At 42.0% G+C, this 20,492-nt stretch overlaps 1 protein-coding gene across 1 annotated transcript in view; it reads left to right on the forward strand.

The window, feature by feature from the left end:
• The first annotated feature begins 3,609 nt into the window (after positions 1-3,609).
• Positions 3,610-20,492, forward strand: part of Btv (dynein cytoplasmic heavy chain beethoven) — a 26,915-nt gene continuing 10,032 nt past the window's right edge. Inside the window, exons 1-21 of the mRNA XM_078196001.1 lie at positions 3,610-4,801; positions 5,764-6,092; positions 6,791-6,953; positions 7,369-7,550; positions 7,619-7,731; positions 8,359-8,604; positions 8,731-8,951; positions 9,386-9,784; positions 10,084-10,325; positions 11,125-11,448; positions 12,279-12,345; positions 12,951-13,287; positions 13,413-14,149; positions 14,959-15,121; positions 15,227-15,446; positions 15,889-16,015; positions 16,267-16,590; positions 17,321-17,602; positions 18,095-18,338; positions 19,165-19,672; positions 20,112-20,487. Coding sequence (XP_078052127.1) covers positions 4,556-4,801; positions 5,764-6,092; positions 6,791-6,953; positions 7,369-7,550; positions 7,619-7,731; positions 8,359-8,604; positions 8,731-8,951; positions 9,386-9,784; positions 10,084-10,325; positions 11,125-11,448; positions 12,279-12,345; positions 12,951-13,287; positions 13,413-14,149; positions 14,959-15,121; positions 15,227-15,446; positions 15,889-16,015; positions 16,267-16,590; positions 17,321-17,602; positions 18,095-18,338; positions 19,165-19,672; positions 20,112-20,487 — 5,850 coding nt within the window. The 5' untranslated portion in view covers positions 3,610-4,555. The remainder of the gene's footprint in view (positions 4,802-5,763; positions 6,093-6,790; positions 6,954-7,368; positions 7,551-7,618; positions 7,732-8,358; positions 8,605-8,730; positions 8,952-9,385; positions 9,785-10,083; positions 10,326-11,124; positions 11,449-12,278; positions 12,346-12,950; positions 13,288-13,412; positions 14,150-14,958; positions 15,122-15,226; positions 15,447-15,888; positions 16,016-16,266; positions 16,591-17,320; positions 17,603-18,094; positions 18,339-19,164; positions 19,673-20,111; positions 20,488-20,492) is intronic.

Consider the following 20,492-nt stretch of genomic DNA (forward strand, 5'->3'; position numbering starts at 1 on the left):
TTCTTCAGTTTGTATAAAATGGACGCCCGTAGCGTGACAGGGCCGCCTCAACAGTGGTTTCCTAGGATGTGATGCGTAGGCTCCACGATCTTTTCGGAAAGAAGTCTTCGAAAAAGAGCGAATTAAGTTGCAAACGGGAAATTTCTAGCTGAGAAAATAACGTTAACCCCTAGATTCTTAAATGCATATATTTGTTTAAATACAACGCAGTAAATTTCTCACTTTAAATATAAGCCACAACAAGTGTTCGGTCCATAAATATGAAATTACCGGATGTGCATTCCTACGTTTAAAAATTTAACAAATATGTCTTCAGTCTCGTGACAATATTGAAGCGGATTTTAATCTCTCTTTCGTTTTTAGAGGTCGCGTATTTAAAACACAGGTGTACAAAAGATGTCGTTGGAAAGATTTTTCATATTCAGCGGACTGTCGTGGTTACATTTTATAGTAGGGTAAGAATGAATGTGAATTATAAGGAAACGTTTCTCCACGCTACGTTGAACTCTCGGGCAGTACTTCACTGGCCACTGATTACAAAACCACGTGGCCGTCTGATTACGAGGGACCGAGCGTTGTTGTATTCATATTCTCTCCGCCCACGCAATGAAGCTCAATTTAGGTGGTCCAGCGAATTTGGCAGGGAACCGGAACGATAAAGATTAAGGCTCACCCGTGCGGTCGTTCTGTGTTATGATTTTCTACCGGAAGTGACGGAAAGATCCAGAGGGCATTCAAGTTTTAACCTGTAATCACTTCATCTTCTTTTTTTCGAACTTAGCCTATTATGATTCTAAAATTACAGATGCTAACATTCACGCTGGACAATTTTTATTTTTATTTTCAAGCCACGTTTTCATTGAACTATGTTTGGTATTTATGATAATGGAAAAGTTCTGGCTTATTGTAAACTCTCCGGTGTAAAAATTTCACGCTTTATAGAGGTGACTATCATTCTCACTTTCAATCTAAGTTGCCGAGATCGGACAACCGCACAGCACTTGAAGATCTTTATAATGGGTATAATTTACCCGGAGGGGGTGCGCTGAACAAGGAAAACTTTGTGAAGAGGGGCCAAAAAATATTAGTAAACGAAGAGACGAACTTCCGCAATTCTTTTTCGGTACGTCCACTGATTTCCCATCGGATACGCGGTTTTCGTCGCTGCATTGTCCTCGCCCGTGTTCACACGGTATCTCGCATCTCGCAATTGAAAGTACTTGTTGCGTGAATTTTAAATTTCCGTTTCTCAGATGAGAGAAGTTCCGACGAGTTCCTCACTCTTTTCTTCCCACCAAGCTGAGCTGCTTGGAACTGAACATTTTGATTAACATCGATCTAAAAAGTTTGTCGAATCGAGCAACGAAAACAATTTCGCCAAAGATTTTTCGTACGATTTAAAATGAATATTTAATCCTTTGCGGTCATATTAAGTTTTCACATAGATGCATCGGAATTAATTTTCGTTGAACTAACAGTAGTACACAATATGCAATATAAAGTGGGAATAAATAAAATTTATTATAATAATGTGTTTGAATTTTATGTAAAAGTAAAAGGACAAATAAAGAGCTTTGGCAGCTAAGAGTTAACATACAAAGTGATAATGAACGTATATTAGCTTTATTGAAATTGGTAAAAAGAGAAATGCACATTTATTTCATTCTTGTTTCTTGCAATGAACGCAGACAATATTGCTGCAAAGTCCGCAGGGTATTCAAGATTCGAGCTTCGTTTTGAATTTGGCACAGTAAGCACACTTGCTTGTTCTTTCAAAGTAGATAACTGATATAACAATTGCAAAATAAATAAGAGTCAGAATCACAGAAAATGAAAATGAGGGATACGAGAATTCTTAGATAAAAATATTAGAGACGCCAATGACAAAGCCTTCGGAAAGCAGAAGTTAAAAGATTGAAGTAAAGACATCTTCGACGAGCGTAAAAGAACAAAGTGTCGTTTTCTCGTATCTGGTTGCAACAAGAGGGCAATTTAAAAGCTCGAATCAGGCTATTGCGTGTCCGTAAAAGCACGCGACGACAATCGCCGATTGACACCGTGGTTACGGTCAATTAGCGAATGTCCAACCAGCAGACAAAGCCGCGTCATTGCAAAAATATCTGCGGCGATCGTTCGCGAATCGACATCGCCCTGTCCGCAGATTTCCCATCGTCATTTCCATTTCGCTCCTCGTCGTTTTCATGCCTGTTGCTCCGTGATCTCTGGCTCCGACGGTTTCAGACATCTATTTCTCGATATCGAGAAATAAATCAGACTTTTTCACGGGTCCAATCGCTGGCCGGATACCGCAGATTGAAGACCTCGAATAAAACTCGGAATATCGGCGGAAAAAAAAAAGAAAGACAGGAGGGAGAACACGGTGAAAAATTGCGGAGAACGTTTCGCGATAAATGCCCGAGCCACCGTTACTATGGAGAGCCACCTCGAATTTAATACAGAAAATACTTACCGCCCCCGGGAGAGAAATTTATGTGACTCGATTGGCGGGCATCAACGATCCCTCGTCCTTTTACGATTAATCGATACACAGCCCGGAACGCTGGAAATTAATTGGATGCTTTATCTGCTATTGGCTGGCTACACCTTGGTTTCGTAAAGGATGCACGCCAATTATTTGTTCGAAGATCCTGGAGAATGTTGCAGCTGCCGGCGAGAGATATTTTGCGCAACTATAGTCTACACTCCAGGTCTGAACTTTCTACGTTCGAGGATTATTTCGTGAGAATCGGGCGAATGTTCGGGAAATAATCCTTTCTCGTTGGGATGATATAAAAGTAATTCCTTAATGTGCAATTTAATAATTATTCAGATATGGGGTAACAAATTGTTTGTCTTCGGATGTAAACTGGAGTGGTTAGGGAGGCAAATGAACAGATACCAATGTCTCCGATGTTTTTCATAATTTTAAAGAAATATTTTGTAAAAATTAGCTACAAAATTGTTAGCAATGTATAATTAATAATAAACGGAGTTATATAGTCTTACCTGAATAGAGGTCAACGAATATTTTACTCGTAAGAGTTTGAGTTACGAAAGAAAAAGTTGCAATTAATCCTTCCTTGCACCACGATGATTTTGTATTAAGATGAACTGTCACGTATCGGATAAATTATTTAATAGAGTGCATACCTCAGTGTCGGTAACACTTGCTATCGTGAACCAATAAGCCACCTCGACGAGTACTATTATAATAGCGTCCCATAACAGTTTCTCCTGGCACTATGATTGAAAGGAATGTCATCGAGATTCCACTGTATGTAACACAGTTTCCGAACCGCTTCGATTTCTTTCTTAAAAAATTCCGACGCGTTAGTCATGCCCATCGTCGAGGATTTAACATAGTCACAAATCAGCGAAGAAATTAATTCCACCTGCACGGTCGCAGCGTCTAGTATTTATTACTGGATTCCATGCATACGCATGCAGAACAGTATGCAAACTTCGAGCGATCTACGTTGATCCGCGGAAAATTGATCGTTCGTACGAGACAATGCCGTTAGTCGTGAACTCGTGGCTGGCTGGTAGGCAATGTTTCTCCATTGTTGATTGCCGCGTTAGTTGTAATTCTAACGAGCGATCGGTTCTTTCATCGGGCTGGCCATTTGCTGCGCCGGGCGGAAGTATGCATGGCCAGCTGATACGTATGCACGCGAGAGCATAAATCGGCCTCGACGTACGTCGGTATGTACTCCGATTGCTTATTCGAGGCGTGGATGCCAACTATACCCTGATTATGCAAATATTCGGCGGTAATAACATTAACAATGCTGGCGACTTCATGCATGCGCGAATCCCGGTGCCTCCGTTCGAGCTCCACGCTCGGCATCAGATGACGGATCCTTGTTAAGCGGTTGACAATTATTTACTGCGGACCTATCGACATCGCTGTCGTGTATAATTTTGTGGTTGACGTATCAACGGTGTGCTCGAAGGAGTATAATTTTCGTAGCGAGGATTTCATTTCTTTCTGCCCGAGGTTCGCCAAAATAGACCGTAGACTTAACGCGCTCGCGACTTAGCGCGATGGAAGCCGAAAGACGTGAATAACTTAGAACTATGGATATCGATTTTAATTTCGCGGAAGTAACACTTGACATTAACGAAATAAATAAACAGTAGTTTGTTAAAAAATCTAAAAATAACGGGAAAAATTCAGGAACATTGTCTTCGATATACTGTCACTGTAAAGACATAAATAACCTCGATTTAGCACATCGTCCCCTACAACCAGGATTGCGAACTTAAGAATTAAAGAGGAAAGGTGCACGCCAGAATTCATACATTTACAGCACCGTACTTTAAAAATTATCGCTGCTTTTCTGTTTCTTTTTGTCACAACGAAGGATCATGCTGGTAGTTCCAGCACGTGGTAGCCAGCTGACAGCTGCTTTGTGTTGGTCAGCGGTCGTCATGACGACTGAAACCGTCGGCGCACAAGGACAATAGCAGCTTCGTCGATGGTTCGTGGTAACGTTGTAATGTACCCGGTGCATTTGTAACGAGAACTGTGAAATTACGGCCGTCGGGCGAAAAAATGGTGGTCGTTGACAAACGTAGATCACTGATAGTGTCGACCGCCGGCCACTTCTTCGGCGTTCCCGTGGCCGACGCTGCAAACGATGAGGCCGTCGTTGACAGTGAATCGGTGCTCGAGAATTTCTTGGACAGAGCCACGTGTCGAACGCTGTGTGCACAGCCGGCTGACAACGAGGACAACGAAGTGCGACTGCAATTGACTAGTGAACTACCTGTCGGAAGAAACACCCTGGTCTTTTTCAAGGTAACGAGAAGTCTAAAATGGCGACTGGTCTCTTGGTTATGTTGCGTGGAAATTGGGGTTGTTAACCCGAATACGTTCCTTGGAAATGGTTTCGCAAAATAACGTTGTGTATTTTTCATTTTACGCTTCGACTTCGTCAAGATAGAGAAGATGATTTAATTTTTCGCTCGATTACGTTGCATTTCCAAAAAATATATCATGATGGAATTAATAATAATAAATTGTTTATCCCTCCAACTAATGTTTATATTATACATGCGCGCAGTTCACAAATAAGTAATTAATATGCGATTAATTATTCCGTAGATTGAAGAATACTGTATATATTAATAACAGCTTCGAAATTGAAAGTGCATGATTATATTAAAGTGCAAAGTAGCCGATGAACGAAATTGTTAATGAATAATTATAAGGGAATATGTATAATAGGCAATTTGGTATATACGCGAGGAGCGTAGATTTACAATGAAACGAGAATTTTAATATTCATATTTATTAACGAACATCGTTAAATGGAATGATATCGAACCAAATTAAAAACAATTCGAACGAAACTGAGTATGCATTATTCCACTGTTTTGGATCTTTGTGAAATTTTTTAACAATTAAAAATCGCCTAATCCTTGACATTTTTCAAATAGGCGTATCGAAAATTTACGGTATTTATTTATTAAAAAATCATAGCTCGTATAATATTCCAGGTGTCAGCATAAAGCGACCAGCATCGTGTACGCAAAAATTGAAAGTTTAATTAAAAAAATATAATACATCGCAGGGGATTGTTATTGTTTTGTTAAAATTTATTTTGATTGTTTAGTAGAGTCGCACACATTGGAAATCAAATGAAACGCGTAAAGAGTCTATCGCTGAAAAAATATTTGGCAGGCATCTGCAAATTGAAACGCTTCCGTTTAGGCTGGTGTGCTCTTGAATAATTGTTTAAAATTACCTGGGTTTCATAGTTGAAAGAGGCCGCCGTGACAGAGAAGAACTTCTACGATCTGGTCCATGTGACGTCTACCGGCAGCGGAAAAGAATCCACGCTGATCGAGGCTCTTCGTCAAGTATGGGCCCCAACGTTTCGTTCTTCCGGTCTGAGCTCATCGTACCTGAAGAAGTTGGAGGAGAACCTGCTCGGCTCGTCGATCACAACTTCCGTCTTCGAAGAGGAGGATCATTGGCGGAAGAGATGGGAGGAGGCGAAGCGTTCGCACGACAAAACGATTTTTGCCGAGGCTGTAAAATCCTTGAAGAGCATCCGAGCCGAGCTCGAAAGCGCAGCGGTGGCCAGGTGTCGTAAAAACGAAATAAACCTGCCGTTAAACCTCTCCCAACCGGATTCCAATTCGCTGGCTAGTTGATTCGCGAGGCTATACGACGATATTATGCCCCCGTTTATTAATGGCCCGTGTTTCCTGCGATTCCGAGGACTCGGGAGACAGGAAGGGAGAGATTCAATTGATTAAATTGCCCCGTAAAGTTTGCTTGCCGAGGTTCTTGCCTTGTTGCGAATATTCTTGCCAATTTTCGAGTCGGTATCTAAGTGGTACTTCAGAAAGATGCATGAAGATCTTGTCCTAGTAATAGCAATTATCTGAAAATTCCTCTTAGAAAATAAAGGGGGTCCCAAAAATGTTTCATAATCCAAAAATGGGAGATACCTCGGGTCATTTAAAGTAACTTTTTTCTTCACAAAAATTAAATTCGCGGTGTCGATAATAACATTATTAATAACTCGTAAACAAATGACCTCAACTACCCCCATCTCGAAGATCGTAAGACATTTTTTGGACACCTTGTATATTATATTATGTTACTGTCTGTATATTAAAAACAACTTATTAATTCGATGTTCAATATTTATCTATATAAATGGAAAAATTCTAATTGTTGATATTGCTCGATGTTTAGAAGATTTTTCAAGTTATTCCCTACATTAATTTATATTGGTTGATTATGGAGTGAAGCTGTATTGAAACTTTTTATCAGAAACGAGTTGATCGCGATGGAAGATGCCGTGGAGGCCGTTTCCGGTTACGTGGACGATTTATGGAAACTAGGTGATCCTGTGTACTCAGAGGATCGTATGAAGTCCTTTCTGGACATCATTGGAGATGAGGTGGTGTCCTTGGTCCGGAATGTCATGGAGGAGGTGACGAAAATTGCTTGAAAATAATTATTAGCACACATTTGTCGTCGATTCTAATTAAACTGAAAACGAGTGTAAATTACATTTACCTTCAGCAGTGATTAAAATTGAAACGGAAATGCTAATGATTCTGGTTGAAAGTCGAAGTTGGTTCGAATGCTGAATTTTCGTTGCAATTATAATCAAATTTGTGAGTTCAATGATTGCAGCTGGAACCAAAGTTGATTACAAAAGTTGGTCACAGCGAAGATTGAAGTTTCGCTGCAATTCAAATTAAAGTTAACATTTCGATGATTGAGATTGTAATTGATCTCAGCTAGCAATGACGTTGTGTTTTAGTTGATATTAAAAACTGGATAAAAGTAACCATAAAATTCATCAATAAAAATTAGTCTCTAATCGACGTTTTCGAAATCAGATACGCACTTCTGATGATCGCGCGAAGATCGAAGCGATTTCGATCGGTGCCGATGTCTGTGAAAAGTGGACCAACATGGTGGACAAGTTCACTGTGCTTTTTTGGCCTCATCATTCTCTCCATCCTTGGAAAGGACCCAGTCATATTCCGCAAAGATGCGCGATCATCGGTGAACGACTCAGGTATCCATCCTAGCTTTAACCTCTCCCGATTTTTAAACGAAAGCGAGTGCAATGTTCGTGATCTTTAGGCAGATAGCGGAGCTATGTGCCCAGTATCGGCAATTAACAAGGCTGCTAACCCAGAACGAGAGATCCGGACTTGGCACTGACACTTTGTTACAATACTTCGACGACGTCAGAGGTATCTTCCTATTTTCCTGAAAATATTCCTCCGATGAATTAGAATCTTTCATCGTTGCTAGTACTGCGATATGCTGGAATAGTTTAACATTCTAAAAGTATGACACTCTTCTATAAATACGTCGATGTTTCTGCATTTGTCGCACGTTCCGTTGCGCAGCTCTGTGTAAAATCTAAATTGCGTTCTACTAATTAGACCTCGACGTTTACGCGGTTCAAAAGGTTCAGAGTTTATTTAAGTATTAATTGCTATTACTTCGATCTCTCGTATTTCAATTCCGTGCTCGAACGATGATATATTCCCAATGACTTTATCATCTAAAATACAAAATTACATATAACCTTTTGCACTCCAAACTATTTTAATTCGAGATCCAATGTTTTATACGACTTAATGCGATTTATGCATATCTAATATTATTACAAATATTTTAAAAAATAGTAAACCAATTTTCAATTAATTATGTTGTTAGTCCTATGGAATCTATTTAAATTTCTTGGAAAAATTACACTATTGTATGTAGAGACAATTTCATTTAAATTAATGAACTAATTGATATCCCAATAAAGAAAATACGGCCATAACAAAGCGATAAAGTACTAAATTACTCTCTGCCATTGATGCTAGTGGTCTTCGACGACGACGAGAAAAGTACTGACTGGAACCGACTCAGAAGAAAGGTTGAAGAAGGGTTGGTACCCGCGGAGGAACGGGTTGCTCAGAAGCTGAAGTCTCAAATTGCCGATGCCACTACTCCGAATTTTCTGCTCGCCGAGTTTCGACGTTACTTCGAGTTAATGAAGAGGGAAGGCTTGAAGAGAACCTTGAGGGGAGAACGCGAAACCTTGCTATCCGCTTACGGGGACCTTATAGGCAAGTTTCATCATCCTCTGGTTCACAATTGTTCCCTAATTGCATGCTCAAGCTCTCGTTTCGACGACAGACTACAAGATCAAAGAGTTGAAGCACTAACGTGTTAATTAATCGTTGGTACGACAGATAACTGTCTGGCCGGGCCGGATACAGGAGACCTCTTGGACAGTCCTAAAATACTTCAGGAAGTTCAAGCTGCTAGATCAGCAGAAGCACGGCTGGAAAGCTTAGATAAACTAGGGAAAGAGTTGCTGGATGATCTTCCCGGCTACGAGGAGGTCTCGTCGAAGGTGATAAGGGCTCTGAAAGACGTCGAGAGAAAGCGACAGAGCTTCCTTGAAACTTGGGTGAGGATCTCCCTTATCTTTCCACGCTTCTGCTGCTTCTTCTCTCCTCAACTTCGAAACTGTAGACTATCTGAATTCATTTCTTGCACGATCTTCGAGCCGATTTCGTAGATCGAAGTCGTCGAATGTTTATCAGTTTCTCTGTTTCATTCATTCTGTCATATTCAATTGTTTGTTCGTGGCTAGCTCGAGTACATTAAATAAATCATTCATGTTTGTCGAAGACTAATTGCGAATTTCTAGCGATAGTTCGTGAGACTCGTTTAATCTAACAATTTTTATTACAATATGACTGCTTAGAGTTATGTCATATATCGTTAGATGTATCGAATAAATTCCTCATAAATCGTCGTTTTAATTATCGATCGTCAGACTCTGGATTCTAGAGTCAAGCACGTTATAAACTTCTGATAAATGGTCGACTTGTTTAACAGATCGAAGAGACGAAGGCGGCAGTGGCAAGGAAGGAGCTGTCCCTAGGCACCGATTCAGCCGTGGTAGAACTAACAGGTACCAGTATGATGCGAGTGACGTACGATCCCCGATTAATGACCCTGATCAGAGAGGCGAGAGCACTATCGAGCCAAGGTGTCGAACTACCACGAGAAGTCAGGGACTTGGTCGAAAGGGCAGGAAGTTTGGCAGGACGTGCCAGGGCTCTACAGCAGATCGCGACTTTTCATAACACCATTGGGGATCGCATGGTGCCATCCCAGAGGCCATTGATGCTCACCACTGCTCTAGAACTTGCCCGAGCTGTTCAGGAACAGTCTGGAGTCGTTTGGTCCGATCCTATGGCCGTTGACGCCTATACCGCCAGGTTGAAAGAGCTGGTAATTAATCGCGTGATCGAGTTATTTTGTTTCCATATTGACGAACAACACCGATGGGGAAGCTAGGTTCGTTAAGGGTTCTGTCGAAGCAAAGTTGAATGTAAATAATAAATAGCATGGCAAATAAATTAGTACGTTGAGCGAAAACTGGGCTTCTCAGATTGTTGTTTAACTGAAACATTAACTTCGTACTTTCCAAGCTGCAAAGTTGACTGAAATTCGCACAACGAGTTTAAAATTGCGGTGGCTCGTTCCGCGCGAGTTTCCGGAAAAGTTTCAACGAATTCTATGTCGAATAGGTGAGGAAGTTCGCGCAGCAAAACTCCGATCTTGCCGCGAAGCACTGCGCGCTCCGCGATCTGGTCTCGAGCTTGCTGAAAGGAGAGACGGTGAACCTGATTGGTAATCAGAATGCCTGGAAAGACGCGTTGATGAACATGAGGACGATCGTCGATACCGTCGAAGTGGAATATGGGAACACGAAAGCCTGGAAACTTCATTGGGATAGGCAGTTGCTGAAAGCGTTAGGAGTTGCTTATAGGTAACTTAAACAGAAACTTTGATCCGACGATCGCACTCGGACGAGTTGCCAGCCGCGCGTATTTGAACCGAGTTTGATCTCGAAGCTTCCACCGAGTCCCAATTAAACCAAATGTCTCTAGTTTCCGAATATTATTTGCGTTAGTGGTTACATTCAATTTGGTAAAGTTTACTTTTTCGAATTCTTTATGAATTCTGCTTCGTGTTCGACGGAGATGTCGACCCTATTTTTGGATCCTGTGCGTTGCACGAAACAAAATTTTGTGCTGATACAGTAAATAAATTTGTTTTGTGTTGGCAATGTTACGCATGTAATTCATAATTTTTCAGATAATGCGTACATTATATGAGAACGCAAGCCATTCATAACTGTACCCGAAATAATTTTTTAATTAATTTATAATAAAATCGAGAGAATCTTTTCGTAAACGTTGCGTCTTAAAACAGGCGTGGATCATTTTTTCTTTCGCAGAAAGATCCACTATTTAGTAATTGCGTATCCGAAAGCTCGATAACTAAGAAGAGCTAAGAAAAGAATAACGAAAGAAGAGCTAAGTTTCGAGAGCATCCTGAGAACCGTGGCGATCGAGCAGCCAGCCGTTTATGAAAAAAGTTTCCAATTTACCGCGGCATTATCGTTTTCCCGCAGCCGAGCCTCGGCTCTAATGAGTTTTGAGCGTTCTACGAAGCATTTCCCGATCGTAATGCGTAATTTTCATATTCATGCCGGATCTGCATAAAGGGAGGCGATGGGACAGGTTGATTCGACGTCTACTCTATTTTCCTTTTTACTTTTCCAGGGGCGCCTTGCCGTCTCTGTTGAAGAAGTTACCGGACGTTAAAGCCGAGCTGACGTTCCGGGACGGATCGTTGCAATGGCGGCCGTCGCTGGAGGAGATCCGCGCGAAATTGTATTCGTCGATCCGTCGATCCCTCTCGATCCCGATGAATTTCCGCGGGGTCGGCGACGCCGTCGACGCTCGATTCGGCGACCTGATTCAAAGGAGCGGCTATCTGTTCGGAGGCGTCTACAAGCAGGCCGAAATTGCTCTTTCCGCTCTGGAAACGCTCCGAACGAAATGGCTGTATCTCGCGGCGCCGGCGAAAATCGACGCTGCTGAATGGTACTGGTTCGAAAGTAACTCGCAATTAGCCGGAACGATAACTTTTCTATCGGGGACGCTCGATTTCGTGCTCAGAAACAAATCTCTCTCTCTCTCTCTCGTTTTATTTTTAGTTCGAGTTTCGCCGCGTCGATCGTTTTTCTCGAATTACTGAACGGTTCAGGCGGCGAGCCTCATATTTTGCAATCCGTCGATCTATCACAAGACTTACCGGGCGCTAAAGATGTCTGAAATGTGTTGCTTTATAAAAATTACGGAACTGAATGTATTTGAATCTCATTTCTTAAGAACACCAATAGTATTGGAGTTATGAATATAAATGTTATACGAAAAAATCTATTTCGTGAAAGTCCTTGAGGGTGAATTATGCGATGTTTCAACGGGTTCGTTCAATAGTTACTTTTGTATTTGAGTGAGTTTGTACAATTTATACATATGTGTGTACATGAATATTTACGTTGCAAGATTTTCCTCTCTGTTTTTTGAATCGAGTGAGCTATGGCAGCCTTGGCACGTCTTTTGCTTGTGAAACGTCCATTATCATTTTCTCTATCGACAGTTAATAACACGAAACGTAATTAAATGGTACGCCAGAGTCTCTTTTTTTCACAGTGGATACGCACCGAGGTAGAAATCCATTCATTAAAGACTCTTTAATTATTAAGGAAGAGTCTACCGCATCGGGAAAAATGGAAAGGAGTAATACTTTCTCGAAGATTGATGCGTTGGGTCTTGTTGAACAAGAATTGACACGCGAAAAAGAGACTCAGGCGTGCTAAATTAAGAATCAAATAATTTCTTCACGATATTTGATCTGTTTCAATGGGAAGTCTGAAAGGCCGATCGCCGCAGGAGTGGACGAGAGCATTCAAAGACGCCAAACAATGGGCTCAAGAGGTCAGTGAGTAATTAAATTCTTCATGGGTTTCCAACAGCGCCGCTGAATACAGCGTGGCTCGCACGAAACGGATGATTAAATCACCTTCGAAACTTTTTGGAACACGGTCTCGATTACTTGAACAATTACTTCAAACGGAAACTTTATTTCTCCATAGACGTTCTCTGCCGTACCTGTCCAATTCTATTATCTCACTGCATTACGATTTCTTTTAGTGCTGAGTAACTACGTTGATCGGAACTTCTCCTCGGTGCTAACAAATTTTTACACGAAAAAGAAAATTTATGTCCTGCGTAGTACAATATGTATTCAGTTCTAATTATAATTGTTAAGAACAGAAACATTGGATTGTTTCAATTTGAAATATTATTATAATATCAATAGTTAATAACATAAACAACTTAGCAACTTATACACACATTTGAAAATTAATTCGGTTTTATAATTTACATTCTATGCACTTTATTCAGAAAATCTGAATAAAGTATCAGTATGTTTAGCTGAACCAGATTACCATACGTACAGCCATGAACGTTAAAGAGTTAATGAAAGCTAGATCCTAAAAATATTCAGCACTCTACTGATAACTTCTAAACTAAATTAGGTGGGAAAATTGCGAGGCAACGAGGTGAAGATCTGGTGCATCAGCGTGGACACATCAACGACTAGGAGCGACTTAGAATCGGCATCCCGTCGTTATTGGGAACGCTTGTGCTCCGATTTAAGGGTGGAAGCTTCGTCTAGATTGGTAGCGATCGTCGAGTTTCTTTCGGCCGCTTCAAAAGAATTGGAACGCAGACCCAGGAGCGTGGAGGAAGTTGGATTAGCTTATGAAGCTCACGCACGAATCGAAAGGCAATCTTCTGGCATGGCGGACGAAATGGAGGCCGTCGCTGGACTGTCGAAGGTCTTGGCAGCTTGGACCAGCGAGAAACTGGAAGGTGATTGGTTCGTTCGATGGTTATCTCAATCCTTAAATAAAATATACTTGTTAAAGAATACTTCGTTCGATCTATGCCCACTTAATAGAACAGTTGTTTAAAATGTCAATCGTTCACTGACATAGGGGTCAGCGCGGCTTACACATCCTGGCAGGACCTAGCTGACCGTTTAGAACGTCACAAAATGGTGGTGGCCCGAGAGCTGGAAGACGCCAAAGTGAACCTCCGTCACCGAGGCGTCGCTCTGCGGGACGAGATAGAAAGATGGCAAACAAAATGGTCCTCGAAGCCAGAGATTCTTACACTGGATTGGATAATCTCGATGAGAGAAAGATGGACAAATCTAAAGGAACAATTGGACGTATTGAAGACCGACTGTTGCAGGGTCGAGCTAAACATCGACGAATTATTAGAGGATAATGAAGAGACCGTGAAAAATCTAGAGCTACAGCTAGAAGTGGAGGAATCGAATTGTCGGTTCCAAGCAGAGTTCATCGAGGAGCTGAAGAACCAAGAGGATGAGGAATGGACCGTGGCGAGGAGAAGGCTGCCTCGACTCCACGACTGGTTAGACTCCTGGGAGAACAGGATACGTGTTCAGTTGAAGGATCAGTTGAAGGAGGACTCGTTGGAGCAGAGGGATAGCCTCGAAGCTAGCACCTACGTTGGCAGGAAGGTTCGCGATATACGAGCCGGCATCGAGTGGCTCCAACTGCTTCGCGGCGACGAGATAGCCGAAGAACATTGGGGAGAACTGAGGGCCGTTTTGAACCTAGTCGACGTCAAGAACGTTAGAGACATCACCTTGGGTCACCTGCTGCGATCTGTGCAGAAGATCGAGGAGCAATCTGAGAAAATAAAGGTACGGCTGTTGCTCTATTGTTTGACAATGTGTTAAATTCCATGGAACATTTGGCGATTTTTTGGCTTACAGTAATGGTTCTGAACGGAACTAGAAACTCCCTCCATTTATTTCTGATAAATTTTTTCTTGAGGAATGGTACGTTCTTTTCTGAACTGAAAATGATACTTTAGTAGCAATTATTCATAGTAGAAACGGCTATAAATATTTCTCTGCTCTTGTAGAAGCTGTTTTCCTACATTATTTACTTTTGACATTATTGCAGAATGATACTTTTTCCAAGACAAAACTTCAACAACACGATCTTCAAATAATAAATTTACCGAGCTTCGTTCTCTATTTTAAACCACTTTCGAGCCACGAAATATTTTATGATAAAAGGTAGCGCACGTGGCTCGAATAAGAGGAGTAAGATACGTTCATGATAAATTTCCCTCTTGTTCGTAAATCCAGCTTATAAAACATTCTACGTATGCAAAAAAGACCCGGATAACTTCATGTTACTTAAAAACCATACCTTTACAAATAGCATCATTTTTACTACACCTGTGTGTCGCGTCGTTTCTCCGTTGCAAAAATCGTTTCACATCATCCGTACTATCGCCGATTCGCCTAGGCGAGGAATCGCGTGCAAATCTCGTGCACCCTCAGGTTTCCATGTCGAGATGGCTCGCTAAATATAACAATATTACCGTGCACTTTGGCCTCCGGTTGAAAGATGTGCGCGTGGCGGCCTAATAGCCAGGATTCAATTAAACATTGCCGTAAACGTCACCGCGTCCACGGTGTGTTGTAATTTTCACGTGCAGGAGATCGCGAGGCGAGCCGCGGCCGAGAGCGGAATTCGTCAAGGACTGATGGAGCTGGAGTCCTGGGAGGCATCCGCGCATTTTCAGCTCCAGCAGTCAAAGGACAGCAAAAACGCCGGCATTCTTCTCGTCGAGGAGTACGGCAGTTTGTTAGCGAGGTCGGGTAAGTCTCATGTTGCCGTTTCCTGGAGCGCGCGTGTGCCGGCGCGAGCACAATGGGCACGAGTGGGCTCCGCCGGTGAAAGTAATTAGGTTCATTAAACGAAAGGTGAACTGAGGCTGTTGCTGGAGGGCGCCAAGGGGGCGGCTGGATACGAGAGGTTTGCCGCGAGGGTCGCTCGATGCGAGACTGGACTTTCTGAAGTAGAGGAGAGGATAAAGACGCTCAGCACTGTGCAGAGGAAGTGGGTCTACCTGGAGCCTGTGTACGAAGGTGGAGCTGCTCCAAACGACACCGGCAGATGGTCCAGGGCCAACAAAGAGTTCAGGTGATCGTCCAGATTCCACGATTTCGCTGCTCAAGGATTGCTGTAACATCGTGGCACTGAACCTGATCGTTTTATTGGCATTGCAAGCAAAAGTTGTCTACTTTCGTATTAATTTTAAAACAGTTTCAACCAGTAGAAGTTACCTAATAGTAGTAGATAGTTAAACTTTAAATTGATTGGTTACTAACAAAACTGTGGATTTTTATAAGAATTGTCTACAGTTGTTGCAAGAATTAGGAATTATGTAGGAACTTCCTTTCTTTAGTAATTATAGTAGATCGAAAGCAATGTATCGTTATATCGATTACTTCGTTTACTCTTTCCTCTCTTTAAAATTATAGATACCCATCTTTGTCATAAATACGCAAAATCCGCAGTCTGATAATTAATACACAATGTTTCTAAGATTTTTATAGCGGCCTTGAATACTCTGAATGTTTAGGTACCTCATGGGTGAGGTGTCTCGCGATCCAAGGGCGTCGTCCTTGAGGAGACTTCCGCTGTCAACCTTTACGAACCTGAAAGACCTCTTGGACAGGTGTCAGAGAAGCCTCGACGAATACTTGGAGGTCCGTTTGAACTTATCGGCTATAATAAGAGGAAACAAAGGGGGAGTTTACTTGCAAAAGATGCTCTTGTAATTCTGCGTTTTGTAGAACGACTTACGAGCATAGAGAGCCTGTCCAAATTTCTGCGAACACAATTGGTCGTTATAGTCCAATAAAATAGCGCAGCAGCTTTTCTCAGTTCCGGCGTAGCGGTGTTCTATTGTGTCTTGGGCAGCTTCGATCTTTTCATTTCGGTGTGTTCACCCTTTCAGGAAAAGAGATCGTCCTACCCTCGCCTCTATTTCCTGAGCGACGAGGATCTTCTCGAATTAGTGTCAGCGCACGGTCGGGGCCTAGAAGCTCATCTACCGAAACTGTATCAAGGCGTCGGATCGATAATAAAGGACGATAATGGACTGACGGCCGTTGTATCGCCAGAAGGTGAAATATTGCAGTTACCGAGGCCCGTCGACCTCCGGGAGCCATTACCGCGATGGCTGGGCAATCTCGAGGATGGAATGAAAACCGCCCTGCAACAGAGTTTAGAAAAATGCCTGGCTGACAGCTCGCCCGACCCCTCGTCCTACCCGACACAAGTAAAATATGCGATTAGGCTGTGTCCTAATCAGGTGTCGCAAAATGGAAAGATATTCCAGCAAGCCTAAAATAGATAAACGAATATAACTTTCTTTCGAACGGTGGACCTTTTTGACAAAAATATTACCGGGCATGCATGCGATCATTTATAATTTTATTTAACAATCCTTTCCAGTATATTTCTTAATTTCTTCATGCTTTCCGTATACCTTGACAAACTATGTCCATCTAATTAATTGTTTGGTATTAAACAGTCAAGTAACTAGACAACGGGTCTTTATGCAAAATAAAAATTGTCAGCATTAAGAGCAAGGTAGACATCTATTTCTCTTTCTAACAATTTTTATCAGTAGATTGCGGATTTTATGCGCCTATGGGAAAAATGTATAGCTAAAATATAAAATTATGAAGACGTAAAAAGAATTTAATGATACCGTTACAATACTTCAAGATTATCAAAATCATTGAAAGAAACAATTTATCTTGACCAAATTTCTATCTACTTTTTATAAATTTGCGTTTGATCTATACATATTTGTTACAAATGCACAAAATCCCCAGTATACAAAAAGTCGCATAGCGTTGTTAAACATAGGTGGGAGTCTTGTTAGCTTTGTGCATTGATCTTAGTGTACTATGGCAGCAATTTTGTCCCGACACCTGATTGGTATATGGCATTATTCAATAATTTGATTTGTTTTCGATGGACGTAATGTGTTGGTTTCGAAGGTCCTGCTGTTGGCGGAGAGGATTCGATTCGCTGAACGATGCGAGAAGGCTCTGAAAGAAGGCCGTTCGTCTTTGAAGAATCTCGTCGACTATCTGGAGACACAAAGGGCGAGATACAGGGGACTGGAGGACGCCGGTGACAAGCTGACTGCACTGAAAGCTCGTGGGCTCCTTCTCGACACTGTCCATCATCTCGGGACAGCCAGGAATCTCTTGAATGTCACTGTTCAGGGAGAGAGCACTGTTTGGGCATGGCGCAGACAATTGAGGTGTTATCGGACCGTGAGTGTCGCGATCTATCCTTGATCTTACGATCTATTTGCCGAGAATGTTCGAATCTCAACTATAAACGTTGAGACGTCTAAGTCTTTTCGTAGCAGATACTTATCGTTGCAGTCATTCGTTTTCAACGGAGTTAAACTAATATTTTCTATGACCAATTCTAACTTTCTAGTTTCGGTTTCATTAATTAAACGATTTTAGTATCGTGCTATATTTTGGAGCTAATATTTGTCACGTAATAACTTAATTTAACCCAATCTTACCACCAGAATATAACATTTTAGCTGTATTAATTAACATTGCCTATGCGTTCTACTGAAACTATAAAATTAAAAATAACTGTGCATTGTTACGATGCAGTACGGAGAAGATCGATCAGAATTTAACTCAAGAAAACGAAAAGTTGTGAAAGCAACGAGTATTAAAGGGTTCCATAGAATAACAGAAAAATTATGCAACCGTAAGAATTACGACTGGAACAATTGTTTTCAGAGTAAAGGACCGGTGGTCCGTTGTGCCGCTGCAGAATTTCCGTACCGCTTCGAGTATCAAGGCGCGGCAAACGGTCTCGTCCAAACGTCGTTGACAGAAAGGTGCTTCTTGGCTCTGGCACAAGCAATGAAGCTCGGCCTCGGTGGCAGTCCGACTGGACCAGCTGGAACCGGGAAAACCGAGAGCGTAAAAGCTCTCGGATCTATTCTAGGCAGGCTCGTTTTAGTTTTCAATTGCGACGAAGGTAATAATCCGACGTTTACCAACTCGAAATCGATTTTTACGCCTCCACCCACGCCCACTTGCGTTCTCCCACTTCCCCTTGAACTCTTATTAGTTGGTGCTACGTAACTTCTTTTGTCCTTTGCCCACGTGCTGAGGAGAACGAAAGGCGATAACGTTTTCTTGAAACCTTGACATTCTATTCATCCTCGCTTTCTATTATAGTACAACGAATTGTCGTTTTTGCATTACCCGAACAAAATCGGCTAGTTATACACGAAACGAGACGATATAACAGAATGAAGCACAAAAATTGATAGTGAAATAATGATACAATCGCGAGCCAAATTGTCAACTACCTTAAAACCTATGTTGATTCATTAGATGACGTAGGTATAACTTAACACGTTGACGCCGGCACCGATATTCATGATTTTCTCTGTGAGTCGGCGCCCAAAATTCACAAAAGTTAAATAATAATGTTAAGTTTATAATATTGAAATTCTATGTTTTTACTATCGAATATCTGTTTATAATGTTCAGATAAAATAACGTAAACCTATTTTGTGAAATGCAAGCAAAATAAACAAATGTGCGCAGCCCACGGGTCTGACACGTATGACCCACCGGTGGGTCAAGCCGTCGTCAACGTGTCAAATAATACTTCTTCAAATATTTTTTCAAAATCACGTTGCTAATGAGATAAAAGTATTGGAAATTACCTCAATTGTGCGACGACTTCTTTAACATTTCAGCAGCCAACAAGTCTTAATCAAAATCGACGTATGTCATAATAAAAATGAATATTCGAACCTGCATATAAATTTTTGAAAATGGATTATTCCTAGGAATGGACGCAGGTAGCATGAGAAGAATCCTAGGCGGTCTGGCGCAGGCAGGCGCATGGGGCTGTTTCGACGAGTTCAATCGCCTCGAGGAGGAAACGCTCAGTGCGGTCGCCATGTTGGTACGACCTCTGCAAGAGGCTGTCCGTGATGGTGCATCGGAAGTTTTGTTAGCTGATCAGAGAGTGAAGCTCGATCCTCATTGCTGCGTGTTCATCACGATGAACCCTGCTGGCATCGAGTACGGTGGTCGAAGGAAGCTTCCGGACTCTCTGGCGAGACTCTTCAGGCCCGTTGGAATGGCTCACCCCGATAGATCGGACATCGTGAAAGCGTTGCTGGAGTGCGCCGGATTCTTGGACGCCTCGACGCTTGCGAAACAGCTCGTCGAGACGCTCGACATCGCAGAGATACTGCTTTCTAGTCAGCCGCACTATGACTGGGGTCTTAGGGCTCTTAGATCTGTTCTGGACGCCATTCCGACGAAGACTGAACTAGATGAGACCAGCAGGTTCTCTTCTTATTATTTATACTTTCATTTGAACTTTTAAGTCCCCCTGTTCCTAATATTTTTATTTTTACTTAGACTTCTACGTTCTTTCTCACTGATATTTCTATGCCTAATTGGACCTCTAGATTTTATTTTTAATTGGTTGAGTCTAACAGCCCCCTTTTTTTTCTTGATATTCTTGTCGGACGAGACTAGCTGGTCTGTCTCTTCATTTTTATCTTTATTATAAGCCGAATGATATAATAAGAGAGCCTTCTCTTCGTCTTTAAATTTTTATTTTGAATTGGTTCTCCACTTCTTCCCAATATTTTTATTGCATAGAAATCACAAGGACAGTACACATTGATGCAGATTAAAACTATCGCGGAACAACGATGATCAGGATTGTTTGTAGGCGTGTCGCGAACGTTAGTTTCGAGGGTGTAAATAAATTTTACAGGCTGGTGGCGGCGATCAGGGCGTCAACATTGCCGAAATTGACTCAGGAGGACACGATGAAGTTCCTCTCGCTGCTGGAAGACATTTTCCCGAAGGCGAACCCGTCCTCGTCAACATTCATCGACAGATTGGATTTGCAAGCGGTTTTGCAGCAGCTCTGCGCCGAGCAAGAGCTGAGCAACGAAATGGCAAACAGATGCATTCAGTTGAACGACCAGCTGAAAAGCAGAACGGGCGTCGTGATCGTCGGACCGGCGGGAAGTGGTAAAACAACCATAAGGAAACTTTTATGGGAAGCTCTAACGAAAATCGGCGAGACGGTCGTTGAGTTTCACGTGTATCCCGGTGCTATGCCTAAATCGAGACTGCTGGGTCGCGTGGA

Source organism: Augochlora pura, chromosome 2 (assembly GCF_028453695.1).
Source record: "Augochlora pura isolate Apur16 chromosome 2, APUR_v2.2.1, whole genome shotgun sequence".
In the NCBI taxonomy this organism is placed as follows: domain Eukaryota; kingdom Metazoa; phylum Arthropoda; class Insecta; order Hymenoptera; family Halictidae; genus Augochlora; species Augochlora pura.